Source organism: Mauremys reevesii, linkage group 1 (assembly GCF_016161935.1).
Source record: "Mauremys reevesii isolate NIE-2019 linkage group 1, ASM1616193v1, whole genome shotgun sequence".
Lineage (NCBI taxonomy): Eukaryota > Metazoa > Chordata > Testudines > Geoemydidae > Mauremys > Mauremys reevesii.
In genome coordinates, this window is record NC_052623.1 from 293,846,382 (window position 1) to 293,860,603 (window position 14,222).

The following is a 14,222-nucleotide window of genomic DNA, read 5'->3' on the forward strand; positions in this document are numbered from 1 at the left end:
TAATAATAAAACAATACATGCATTTAAAAGGTGCCCATCACCACAGTATCTGGACTCCTATGTTATACTAGAAAAAAACAGCTGAAATTTCTCTGATCCCTGAAGATTAAACTGAATATGTATACAAGACAATGTATACATTTTCTCCTAAAGAACAAAGAAATGATATAAACATGCAGAATTTCTCTAGCGTACAGAGATCATAGAATAGCTCGGATGTTTTGCCACCTCTCTCTCTACATACCTTCCTTGGACACTGACATTTTTATCTTATAATTCCCAGAAATATCACCATCAAAAGTTATACTTCCAGGAATGAAAGCTTGTCTATTCAGCATCCCCATGACAGTAATTTGCAGGTATTTTAATTCCATCTCATCTATTAAAGGAAAGACATGCGTTTCCTCAACAACTCGTCTATTTTGACATCTTGGTTGCTATAAGAAAGAGGAATCAATGTGTTTGTTTTGTCTGAAAGTGGTAAGGAATTGATTTCATTTCATTTATGCAGAAGTTAAATAATCACCTCAGTAGTTATAACATTCTGCAGAAACTATGCATTAATGTTTGTTGCATACTGCCAATAAATTACAGTGCATGATTGAAATGATACAAAAATATTTTTGTATCATTTCACTTTCATTTTAGCATTTTATTAAAGGTACAATAACTTCAGTGAGAAAGTTAACATTTTCACAGTACTGCCAACATTTCTGACTGATTTACCGCTTTCATCTGTGGACTCAAAAAGTAAGTGTACTGACTTCCTCCTCTATCTAAGGGGGGGGGAACCAAAACAGTAAAACCATCTACAAAAGCCTCGTTGTGCTTGTGAAGTCGCACAGTTAACCAGAGCGATTCCCCTCACATACATGAGTGAAAAATTATGTCTACAGTCCTTTTACAGCAACCACTACTCCAATGAGGTTGCTATACTTTTCAATCAAATATAAGGATGTAAAAAAGTTAATGCAAAGGTCTACTGGAACATCAAGATCCCACATAACTTAAGAGAAGCTATGTTATCACATGCTATAGCAGAAATTGGTCTAACTTTTAGACTTATGAAACAGCTATACATATTTTGTTTGAAAAGCAGGTTATTAATCAAAAAGCAAATTACTACTTTGCATGGCACATTTTGAACAGACACCCCATTGTTTAGAGTGTATATAACAGTGAGTCATTAAGCTTGTGACATTTCAAAAAGAAATGCAGTATTTCTATTAAACACCTGAAATTATAACAAGTTTTGGTTACAGTTTTAAAATACATATTCTATTAAACCAAACACAAGTGATCAGGGTCCTAAACTGCTATAAATAATCATCATTTCATTGACTTCAGTCGCATCATAGTACTTTCCACAAGCTGAGAATCTGGCCCAATATAATTAGGTCAATGAAGTGTATTTACAGTAGAGAGTGATTCATGATCTGAATAATCATGCTATGAGAGTAGAGTACTATATATTATATAATTGTGTGTCAAACTATCTTGCTTCTAACAAACATTCGACTGTAAATACTTGATCATACTTGGTGCAAAAGTATTATAACTGTGCTACAATTACTCTTTTGAAATATTATATTGTATATTTAAGTTTTCTTTAATTATTTTCAACAAAGCTAAAATGTTCAGAAGTGAGATAATTATGTGAAATTTGTCTTTTTCTTTTACTTATGTAATAAAGTGAATTCCTTTTCAACATTTCATTTTGTTACAGAATCAAAGATTCTGAACAAACTAGAAGAACGCTGATTACTTCAGCCACAGTCCTTAATCAGGTAAGAGGCGGAATCCTTTTCTACAACTGAGCTCTGCAAAAATGCCATTTTACTTTGGTTTGATGACAAATCACACAATTGTAACGCTAACCCGCCCTGGGATTCTAACATCAGTCCGTTTTAAATTATCAGCAACAAAAGCAAGTTTTAATAAGGGGGATGTTGACATAATTGAATTGGGGGACTTCTTTTTCTGTCTTCCTTACTTTTTTGGCCTACTATCCCTCATGTAAACTCTTTGCTCAGCAGGCAATATCAAAGAAAATATTATGTTTAGAGAGAGAGAATCTGTAACTAAGATTTTCAATGACAGACAGCTTAAAAATAAATAAATTCTGGGAGCCCAGTAACGTAACTATCAGGAAGTCAGTCCCGCTTTCTTTATTACTTAGATTGTATTATCTTTGGGGTAGGGACCCTCTTTTTGTTCTGTTTTGCAGCGCCAAGCACAACAAGGTCCTAATTGATGACCAGGGCTACTAGGCACTACAGCAATAAAATAAATAATAACAATAAAACATCTATTGTTATGCGAAAACAGCTTCCACTCTCAATATCATTGGTAGCCATGTCTATAGAGCCGTGTGCAGCTACAAAATTTGTATCTGCAGCCGATCCGCGATCCACAAACATGGTCCGCAGATATAAATCAGATATTTGCTGATTTGCAGGACTCTATGTAGCTATGCCAGCATAAACCCTCAGTGTAGACACAGCCTATGCTGACAGATGTGTTTTTTCCACTGGTGTAGGAACACCTCCCTGAGTAATGGTAGCTAGGGTGATGGAAGCATTCTTCTGTGGACCTAGCTGCGTACACTGGGGGTTAGGTCAACATAGCTACATCGCTCAGGGGTGTAGATTTTTCATACCCCTGACAGACTTAGCCATGTAAACCAAACTTTTAAGCAGAGACTAGAACCAAATATGCAGTAACTCAGCTGAAGCGAACAGAGTAAAGTGACAGCCTAATCAGGCCCTAAAAGATTGCTTCAAGCTTTCTGAATAAAATGCAAATCACAGAAGTAACAACAGTACAAACTTAAGTCCTATTGTAATGCACAAAATGCTATTTTTAAAAAATAGGTAAGGAGGCTCTGTTATATAAACATATTTTACTTTGGTACAGAAAGAATTTATTAAACAGACCTATTTTCTACAGGTGAGCTTTCTATTATGTTTTACTTGATGATGCAATTGAAAGATTATTCTTTCAACTTGTCCAATCCCTAGCCATGCAAAGACACTTCTTATATGTTGGAAGTGATGCACAGTTGTTTTCATAATAAAGGAATAACTATATAAAGATGCATTTTAATCATCTATGCTATAGCTACTAGAGTGTTTAGCTGTAAGCATACAGACTGAATGTTTCATTCACCTTAAAATATGATTAAACTAACATGATAATGTACCCAGTAAGTAGTTCACTCTTGTCGTGTAAGCACTATTGAATAAGTAGCCTGCATTTTATTAGGATAAAACTGCTTTGGAAACCTATCTGAATGATAAAACTTACATTCTCTCCCAGAATATATTATGATAGAGTAGGCTGGCTGAATCAGTGAAACTTCCCTTGGAAGCGTCTCAGTGATACCCTGATTTAGAAAAATCTTAAAAAAAAAAAAAAAAAGAGTCTCCCTTCTCTTGTTTTTGCGTTTTCACTGTCATCCCTTTGCTGATTTTCCTAATTATTCCTTTCCTTAATTTTTAGATTAGAGCACCGATTATGAGTACCCTCAGCTCCCCTGGACATCACTGGGAAATATAAGGTGAAAAAATGGTAATTCCTACTTCCACAGGAGCTGCAAACACTCAGCATCTCTCCCTAGGAGTTGCTGAACAAATTATATGTAGAGGGACCATTCCCAAAAGAGGGGGGAAGACCAGCACAGCTGTAACACAAAAATGCCTGAGCTTGCAGTCCTTACTCAGCCAGAACTGCCAGTGGCTCAATGGGAATTTAGCCTGAGTACGGTGCAGGACTGGCTCTCTGGAAATATAACCACCTTTACTTCCTAACAGAAGCATGCAAAGGTCTCTGGTATGCTATTTATTCACTCTCACTTCTCCTTACTGGGAATCAGCAAGCTACAGGGCACGGGGACCATAGCATGAAAGTCAGGTATCGGATTAAAATGAATCCCTGCTCGGTGCTCTAGATAATGGTCACGTCACAGCAGACCTCCTCTCTCAACTGCATCTCCTAATCAAAGCATCTAAAGGGTAGAAATGTCAGTGGCAAGATCTACAGCATGAAAAGAACTGCATACACTTGAGAACGCGACTCAGACCTGTCTCGTACAAGGTCCTAGCGCCCAGCCGAGCTCCCTCTTCTTTAAGTGGGAAGTTAGTAACGATTTTTCTGTCACGTTTTGGTTACGTCTAACCTCAGGGATCCTGCCCCGGCCACGGACGGGCTTCTCGAGGACAACGGGCGATGGGGAGCTGACTGATGCATTTCACTCCCACGACAGCGCTTGCAGAAGTTAACTAATTTGGCACTACCTTGAACATTTAACGTAACACCCCCGGCGCTTTCAAAGAGGAGTTCCTGGCAAACTCCTTGCTCCACTAGCGGTGCTTTATTAAGGGTGTGGTCCCTAGAGACTGTTTTTATAGTCATGTTAATTCCATGTTTAGAAATAGGAGACTGAGGCTAAAGGGGAGGGTGACACCGGTAGTTGCCCATCATGGGTCCTGGGGTGTCCCCTGAGGCTGCAGACTATGAGACTGAGGATAACAGGGTACCTATCACCTGGGGCGTTCATAGTTAGGGGAGCCCTTTGCCCTCTCCCCGAGATGGAAGCACCTGCCGGTGATGGGGCGGGTCACGTTTCTGGGGGAGTAGCCGTACCTTCTCTCCCCGTGGAGCACATAGGAGCTGCGGAAGAAGCCCAGCAGCTCGTTCTCGATCAGGGCGCTGTAGATGATCTTGAGGTTGTAACTTCTCTGCGCTTCCAGGCTGCGGTTGAGGACCACCACGAAGACTTGGTTCTGCGGGTAGAGGAAGAAGCTGGAGACGCGCACGGCGCCGGAGAGCTTGTCCTCGGCTACCTGGACGGCCTCGATGTGCACGCGGTGGGCGTGGAGCACGATGTAGCGGCTGGCGTTCAGGCACTCGATCTGCACGTTCACCTCCCCGCAGAAGGTGAAGTTCTCCATGAAGGCGCTGAGCATCAGGTTGTAGTGCAGGGGTCTCAGGTGCCGGGGCAGGCGCAACTGGGTCCAGGGCGGCGGCTGCCGTCGCCGCTGCCACTCCTCCTCCTCGCCCGGCGCCTCCTCCTGGCGGCCGGGAGGCTCCCCAGCGTCGTGGTTGAGCCGGGCAGCCCCGGGGAGGCTCCCGTTGCCGCTCGCCCGGGCCGGGCTGTCTGCGGCGGCCGCCGTGCTGCACTCCTCGAAGCGCACGCTGAGCAGCACCGCGATCATGGTCACCACCAGCAGCGCCAGGATGGAGATGGCGAAGCCCAGCACCAGACGCTTGTGCACCGTGATGTGCCGCTCCGTGGTGCGGGGTCTCACCCCCACCGCGTCCGCCCACTGGCCCGAGAGCCCCCTGCTGCCGTTCCGCAGGGCGGCGTCCTCCTCGATCATCATGGGGGTGAAGGACGCGCTCTTCTCCCGCTTCTCGTCCAGGGCCATCACAGCAGCGCCTCCCCCGGCTCCTCCCGCGGGGCCGCCGCCCCGCCGTGGGGCCACGCAGGCATGGGAGGCAGCGGGGAGCCGGGACCGGGGGGAGGAACTGCCCGCCGGCGCTGCTGCTCCTCCTCCGGCTGTCACTTTCCGAAGAGCCACATCACACCTCTGGGAGCAGCCCCGGCCGGGGAAAGGCTCCTCTCCGGCCCCAGGAGGGCAGGGGGAACCCCGGCCGCGGGGCCGAGCGGGGCGGGCTGGCTCCGTGGGGCTGGGCGCAGCAGAGCACAACTTGGGCTCCTCTTCGGGGCGCTGCTGGGCACTTCAGCACATGCTGCCGAGTGCGACTCAGCGCGCGGGGAGGGGAGCGGAGGGGAGGGGAGAGGCGGGGGAGGCTCCCGCTCCCTCCCTCCGCCGCCGCCGCTCGCGAGAAACTCCCCTCCCGCTCAGTGCCCGCAGCCGCCCGTCCGCCTCCTCCCGCCGCTGCTGGGCTGGCTGCCCGGCGCCATGCGTGCGCCCCGCACCGCGCTGCCACACGGGGGGTCTGCCTGCCTGCCTCGCTCGGCGCTGGCTCCCAGGCACCTGCCGGCGGCCGAGGCTCCCCTGTTGGCTCAGCTCCGCCTTGCCCTCCTCGGCAGCCCCTGGCAGCGCCTGGGGGCTTTGGGACCGGACCGCGGCTCTGCCTCCCTCCCGCCCGCGGCGCGGCGGTGAGTCTCAAGTGCGGGGCTCGCTCTGCAAAGTCGCCTTTCCTGCAGGTACAGCGCTTCCCCGCTTGGGTTGCATGGGGGTTGGGGGGGGGTAAATGCACCCGCCTCACCCTACTGGCAGCTGTTACCACGGCTGCTGTCAGTGACTGAGGGGGAGAAAAGTAAGAGGGGGGAGTGCGTGCCTGCGCTGGGGGCGCGGGAGAGCCTGGTTTAGCGGGCTTCCTCCGGCCCCGGCTCAGGGGAGGTCGCTGAGCTTCTTGCAAGAAGCTCCGTCAATCGCTTCTGTGGCGGGAGCCTCCACCATCCCCGGCTCCGCTCCCCGCCCGTGACTCAGCCTGTGTTTAACTAGTTTCAATTTATATTTGCTGCTGGAGGGAGAGGGAGGCCGCCCGGCTGATAAACACCCCCTGGCACAGGCAGAGCCTGTGATGATGAGATGTGGCGTGTGTCAGATTACAAATCCTCCCAGGCACAGGATTTGCTGGGATTGTATGTGCGCGAATATATTCCAGGCATAAATATGGAACACGCACCATGTATTTCATTTAGATCTGTTTCGTATAGAGTTGCTGAGTGCAACTTTGAAGGGAAATAGTTGTATCGTGCTAACCTAGGGGCTGAACCTAACAAAGCAGGTGAGTAATTTTACTCAGGTAAATATTCTTATTTAAACCAGTAGGATTATGCCGCTGAGTAAAATTATTCACATGTATTAGGGTTGGATGGAACCCCTAGGGAACAAAAGACTGGCATTGGAAGGCCCTGATCCTCAAAGGTGATATTCAAGCGCCTAACTTAATATAAATACCTTAGAGGGCCTAAATCCTCAATTCAAGGAAAGTACTTCAGCATGTGCTTACATCCATCCTTATTCAAGACAGCACATAAGCACTCGCTGAAATTAAAACGTTCTTAAATCCCGTTTTTACTTCAGTTGGACTTAAGCATGTGCTTAAATGCTATCCTGAATAGGGATGCTTTCCAAACTCAGGGGCTAAAATATTTCTAGGGCCCGTACCTGCAAAATTCAGATGCAGATTTTGAACACACTGCCTCTGCTCCTCTCCTCAAAAGTATGTGTTATTTGGATCGGGCAGATTGGTTCTGAACTTTATCAACATAAGACCTATCTCCAAAAGTCAGCTCCAACTCTGGATTTGTATTCCAGACACCCCTTTTCTCTTCACTCTGCATTGTTCGGGCAACTGTCTCTGTATTTCATAATCAAAGCTATTTAGGCCCCAATCCTGCAAAGAATTCCATATGTGTTAAACGTTACATACTAAATTGATGCATCCGACGAAGTGGGTATTCACCCACGAAAGCTCATGATCCAATATGTCTGTTAGTCTATAACAGGGGTAGGCAATGATTTTCAGTGGCACTCACACTGCCCGGGTCCTGGCCACTGGTCTGGGGGGCTCTGCATTTTAATTTAATTTTAAATGAAGCTTCTTAAACATTTTAAAAACCTTATTTACTTTACATACAACAATAGTTATATATTATAGACTTATAGAAAGAGACCTTCTAAAAACATTAAAATATATTACTGGCACGCTAAACCTTAAATTAGAGTGAATAAATGAAGACTCGGCGCACCACTTCTGAAAGGTTGCTGACCCCGGTCTATAAGGTGCCACAGGACTCTCTGCTGCTTATACTAAATTGAGGGGCACTACTCACAGTACGTAAAGTTAAGAATGTGTGTAAGTCTTCATGGGATCAGGGCCGTATTTTCTATCCTGCAATAATGGATGCAAAAAGTAATTTTTTAAAAATTACTTACACTTTTTAAAATATATAAGTAGGGCAAATTTTTTATACAGATAGGATGTCTGTGGAATGGGATATACTGGCCACCTTGCCTTCTGAAAGTGTGTCTGGTATGAACTTGTGCTAATCTACTACCTGCTTTAGAACTGCTGTTATATGGAATATAAATAGTTACCTGCTATCAGTCAAGCCAATCAGAATTTAGAAAAAATTTTAAAAAATAAAGACTCTGTCTGGAATGATCAAAGCCCTAGTTTTTATTTTACAATGCAGTGTGTTACATTGTGTAATAGTACAAAATAGAATATAGAGTGGAATATGTACAAAAGTCACCTATGAATTGTGGTTCTCTGTTCTAGTAGATCTGTCCTGAGTAAAATCTCAGTCTTAACTACAGTTCCTCCATATTAATTGCACTACTATCCAGCCACCTGTTAGGCAGAAAAACAACAATCCTTTTAGTGGCTGTAAATAGGTTTCATTATATGTTAACGTTATAAGTTTGAGACATAGTGGAAAACTGTTGCCCTGTGATTTGAAAAAAAGAACTGACACTGGGATATAAAACCCAAAGCTGTAGGTTTAAAAATGTCAATTTATATACGTTTCATTAAACCCTTTAAAATGGACATAAAAGAAGTGCCTGAGTGCTTTTAAGTGTTTTGTATGTGGGCTGTCAATAACAGGCAGCAGAGAGAAACACCATCTTCTGTACTATTTTTTCCTGCCATGTTTTCTAAGTTTACATGTTTGTTCCCGTCAGCAGCTCAGAGAGACATTCAAGCAAAGTCTTGTTTTAAGGGTATAGTTAGTCTGAAATAGAACTGAATTTTTTTGCTGTATTTTATAAGTTGCAACTTTTTTTAAATAAAATACTATTTATGCAACTGAGAGCAGGGGAGGAGCTAAAATTTTATTGATGAACATTTTTGTGCAGGCTTCTCATAAAAGTAGCATGTTTGGTAGCTTAGACAGTTGGACAGTTTTTGGAAATCAATTCAATTAGGCCAAATTTAGAGGAGAGTCTAAGGTAGTATAAGATGGCATAAGAGATTCTAGCTATTTTAGTATGTAATTTGTGTCTTCATGTCTGAGATTTTCAAAATCAACTATGGAATTCAGTCACATAACTCAGGTTTGAAAATTTCAGGCCCCCTAAAACAGTGTGGGTCAATAGAAAAGGTGATGTGTAAAGTAAGCCAGTAAGCAACTGTGGGTCTAATTCCTTCTAAGGGCAGGTCCATACTCACCGCGCGGGTCGACGCGGTGAGTTCGACTTCACGGAGTTCGAACTATCGCGTCTGATCTAGACGCGATAGTTCGAACTCCGGAAGTGCCGCGGTTGACTCCGGTACTCCACCACTGCAAACGGCGGTGGTGGAGTCGACGGGGGAGCCGCAGAGTTCGACCCCGCCGCGTCTGGACAGGTGAGTAGTTCGAATTAGGGTACTTCGAATTCAGCTACGCTATTCCCGTAGCTGAATTTGCATACCCTAATTCGAACCCCCTTTTTAGTGTGGACCAGGCCTAAGAAAGGCTATATTCGTGTAAATAACAGGCAGAGTACAGGAAGAAGGTTTAAGTAGAAAGAGCTTAGACTCCTTTAGATTCACTTCTGATGTTGGTCCAGTAACTCATGCAACACTCTAAGGGTCTTCAGTCTCCCCTCAGATCCTCACAAATCTAATATGTTGAATGATATATGTTAAAGCGGTTCTGCTAGCAGCTTCTGTGATATGCCTGAATTATTCCATCATTCTAAAACCATACATTACCAGGTTATCCATTTTCCATGTTCATAACTGTGGCTCAGACAGGAGTATTTTTAGCCAAACTCATAAGTTGTTAATACCATCTGAAATTGGCAGATCTGTGGCCAATGTGTATATTACAGCACCTTCATGTAGAATAACATATGAGTCTACATAGATACATAGCCTACAGAAAGCTTTCTGTACAAATATTTGGCGAAGTCTTTGAATGTTCGCTTATCCACAGTGGTAAGTGTATGAATGCGTTTTATAAATAATGCCTTTGAAATTCACAGTCAGCTTGTCAGATGTCTCTGTGACATTGCTGGAAAAGATATCAGATCATGTCTCACTTCTGCAGCAATATCCTTATAATGACTCTCAGTTGTTCAAAACTTCCCTTAGGCCATCAACATCTTGTATGCAATCACATTTATGAGCTATAGGATCAGATTTCAGTTACTTGTACAAAACAAGAGAACACATTGCACACCTTAACGAAATAAGTGTAGAGATGGTTCTTCCTGGACAACAAGTATGAGAAGAAACATGGATAAGCTTCAGATAATGCAATTACCAATTCACTAGGTTATATTGTGTCCAGTGACTAGGGACCCCAATAAAGATGGGGTATTTTTATGTTAAGGTTCCAGTGACACAAAATCAACACTCTGTATTCAAACTGGAGCTTTACAGTCTTAGCAGTAAGGCTCTGTAAATAAGCAACCTTATGGTATATCTTGCAGTTGGGTACAGTTTATTCATGGAACTGAACTTATCCAAACAGAAGATAAGTACATTATAACTTTCAGAAGACATGTAGAACTTTTTCTACTTTGAGGCCTGAGCGATCAATGCTTCATTCACTGGTGTACATAAAAGATTTACAAACAGATTTTGTCTGATCCCTGAACAAATCTGCAGGAGGGGCAGGGCTCAAGGACCCTCCCCCATTTGCCTTCTGTGCAGTGAATGGGGACAACTGCAGTCCTTGAACTCCTATAAGTAAGGACTACAGGGCTAGCCAGCCCAAAGTGACCACGGAGGAGGCAGAGGTCCACCAATCCCTCCACTAGCTGAACCAGCCAGTTACAGAGGCAAGCACATAATGTACATTCGTAAGAAATAGGTATGCGAGGGGAAATGTGACCAAGAGTCTATGCCACTGGCAATGCTTGGTCCCTTGTGTCTAAGGTACAATAAAGCTGAGGTTCATGAGGTACAATAAAGCTCTTAATTGATAGAAAGACTGCTAACATTTCTGTCATGAATACAGTAGTATGTAAATTTGATTTATAATGTATTTTAATTGCAAATTAATTTTTGGGAAATGTATTTGTTATACCTATAGTTGTTCATGCACTGAGAATCCCCCAACACCAACCTGCAGGTATGGATACCCTAGGGACTATACAGTATCTGGGGATAGCTCTCTGTTCATTTCCTGCACAGGGAGCTGTGGAGAGGGAGGCATTAAGAGCCTTTTTTGCCAGCTTTACAGCTTCTGGGGACAACCCTCACAGCAGGGGAGGTTTCTGCTCCATTGGAGCTGCCAGAGTGGTGCAAAGGGAGTAGATTGGGGCAGAGGTACTACCCCATGCAGTCATATTTTTTCACGAGACATTTTCAGTGACATTCCAGATTTAATATGTGATGCTGATAAATATACCTTCTGCTTTACTTTCAGGAGTTATTGCTAAGAAAAATATTGGGGGAACGCATTCCCACTAAAAATCCAAGCAGCCACAATGCTAGATTATAACAGAAAATGTCTCTCGGTGTCCACTTTAAATGTTAACTCCACGCACCCAAAGTCACAGTAATGACCAATTCCTGCTCATGTGAATTATAGAAGTAATCCCATTTACTTCAGGGAGACCACCTACTTGACTAAGGTGAGTGAGATTTGGCACTAAGCAATATTTGATTTTGTTGTTTTAAAATAGGGATGACTAGATGACTATGTACAACCACATCTTGGCTTAGCTTTACTCTGCCACTTACAAAGTAACAAAAGTGGAAAGGTGACTGTGTTGTGTTATGTTTTAGATAAATACAGACCTACACAGTGACTAATTTGTAGTCATCATGGGACAAGCAGGATTAGTAGGTACTGCTCTGTTCCCTCTCTCCTTTCCTCTTAATTTCTTTTTCTTGTGTCTTCCCTTTCTTTCAGTTTCTTCTGGAGTTGCAAGGAACTCTATTTAAAATGCTGTCTAAGTAGTCCTCATATTGGGGTGTGTCTGAGAAGCCACGTATTGCCTATATTACTGCATGGGCACACAGATCTGGTCACTCACCCTCTGCTGATGTCTTATGATCAGGTAGGACATTGAAATTGAGGCATCAGAAGTATTATCACGTTGTACAGTTGACCTTAGTTCCTTTGCTCATTTCAGTCCTATTAAGCTAAAATGTCTTGCATTTTGGTCTTGTTAAAAGCCACATCTCCTGATCTGAAGTTTTTGGATGAAACACGCATCTACAGTATAATGTGAATCAATAATACTTCAATTATCCAGTCTCTGACTGTCTAGTCATGGACTGGTGACGGTCACATGGTCATCCATGATTAACCTGGCTGCACAAGATCAGTAATAACCCTGAGGAGCTCTTAGATGCTTGAAATAAAGCCAAGCAGCGTGGTCATGGACACTCAACTCTCTGAGCATATTATTGTTGTTGTTGTTATCCATATCAGATTGTGAAAATAAGTTATTTCCTCCATATGTTGTGTTTCACATCTATACATGTTTATTCAGCCTCCCAAAATTGATTATTCTCTCTTTCTATTATTCATTCATTTGTATTTATTTTCCCATTTAATTAGCTATCTAAGAAGATTAACCAAATATGTTTATCATCTAGCGGTGAGTTTTATTTAAAGCATATTTGGCTTGCTTACCATAAAGCTTATTTTAAACAAAGATTCTAAGATTTTTTTTAAACTGTGAGCCATTTGTTTTTCCTTTTTGTTTACACAAGTTCAATAATTGTTAGTTGTAATGTGCAAAGCATAGATATAACATAATGCTGTTTGTTTCTCTCAGTGAATAATTACACTTAAACCTAGTTAATCGTAATCAATTAGAAATAAGCAAGTTAGTCTTGGAGGACAGAGAGAGAAAATTTGTGGATATTTCATTCTGTTTTAGGAACACATGAATTGCCATGCCAAATTAGACTGGTGGTCCAGCTAGTGTAGCATTCTGTCTCAGAGCCCAGTCTGAGATGTTTCACAGGAAGGTACAAGGAACCCCTACAGGTTTATATCCCTTATTATATATATATATATATACATACATACATACTATTTTTGTAACTGTGGATAATCTCATTATCTATATACATTTCTAATCTTTTTTCAAATATATTAAACTCTTAGGCTCCCTACTATCTTGTAAGAATGTGTTCCATAGATTAATTGTGTGTTGTTTTTAAAAAAAAAAATAATAAGTACCATATATACTCGTTCATAAGCCGAATTTTTTTTAGTAAAAAAGGGAAGCACCAGAGAAGGGGGTCGGCTTATGAACGGGTATAGAGAGGTAGAGGTGGGACACAGCCCCTCCCCCCAACAGAGGGAGCAAGGAGAGGCAGCACAGCCAGTGGAGACAGAAGGGAAGAGGGAGGGCCAAAGTCTCTCCGCTTTTGGCCACGCTGCTCTCCCTCCAGCCTCTGAAGCAGCTGCAGCTCCGGGGCTGGCAGGCTGCAGCCATGCCACTCGGCCCCGCCCCCCGGAGCAGGCTGTGGCCGCGCCACCCAGCCCACCGGAGCATGCTGCGTCCGTGCCGCCTGGCCCACTGGAACATGCTGTGGCCACGCCGCCCGGTCTGGCCCGCCGGAGCAGGCTGCTGCCATGCTGCCCAGCCTGCCGGAGCAGCTCCAGGCAGGTCAGAGACATCCTTCCCTGGCCCTCTCCAGATAAGGTCGGAAGGTCCCAGTCTAGGGGTGGGGTCATGTAGGGGGTGGTCACAGGGGTTACTCCCCTGACTCCCAGCTTCTACCCCGCCAAAAAATTTCCCCACCAGTTGCTGTCCTAGCCCGTCAGGGTAAGCAGCTGGTGTGCCAGGACACTTTGTTTTATTAGGTTTACCTCCGTGCCTGCGGATGCTCGAGGTAAACAAACAATCTCAGTCCACCAGCAGCTTATCCTGATGGCCCAGGAACCAAAGTTTGCTGACCCCTGAATTATAGGGTCGGCTTATGAACAGGTTATAAAAAAATTTCCATTTTTACTTATCCATCTTGGGGGGTCGGCTTATAAACAAACCACCTTATGATCGAGTTGTATACAGTATTTCTTTTTATCAGTTTTAAATTTGCTGATTTTCAGGTTTTGACTATCGTATTTCTTTTGCTATTAAAGAGGGAAAATAAAAGCTTCTGATTTACCTTCTCTATACCATTCGCTGTTTTGTAGACTTCCATCATCTTCCTTCTTATTCATCTCCCTAAATTTAAAGAGTCCCAATCTTTTAAATCTCTTCCTATATGGAAGCATCTTCTCTTTAATCATTTTCATGGCCCATCTGAGCCTTCCTTCTGTGTCTGTTGAATCTGTTTTC

At 43.7% G+C, this 14,222-nt stretch overlaps 1 protein-coding gene and 1 long non-coding RNA gene across 5 annotated transcripts in view; one reads left to right on the forward strand and one right to left on the reverse strand.

The window, feature by feature from the left end:
* Positions 1-5,933, reverse strand: part of TRHDE (thyrotropin releasing hormone degrading enzyme) — a 312,690-nt gene extending 306,757 nt beyond the window's left edge. For all 3 annotated transcript variants that reach the window (XM_039520544.1, XM_039520543.1, XM_039520542.1), the window contains exon 1: positions 4,645-5,933. In XM_039520544.1, the coding sequence (XP_039376478.1) occupies positions 4,645-5,429 (785 nt within the window). In that variant the 5' untranslated portion in view covers positions 5,430-5,933. The remainder of the gene's footprint in view (positions 1-4,644) is intronic.
* On the forward strand, positions 4,803-12,905 carry LOC120395816. Of its 2 annotated transcripts, none has more exons than XR_005592813.1 (3): positions 4,803-4,938; positions 11,342-11,549; positions 11,831-12,905. It is a non-coding gene; the product is annotated as an uncharacterized LOC120395816 (long non-coding RNA). The 2 variants fall into 2 exon arrangements; XR_005592814.1 differs by lacking the exon at positions 4,803-4,938 and adding an exon at positions 6,021-6,175.
* Positions 12,906-14,222: the final 1,317 nt, after the last annotated feature.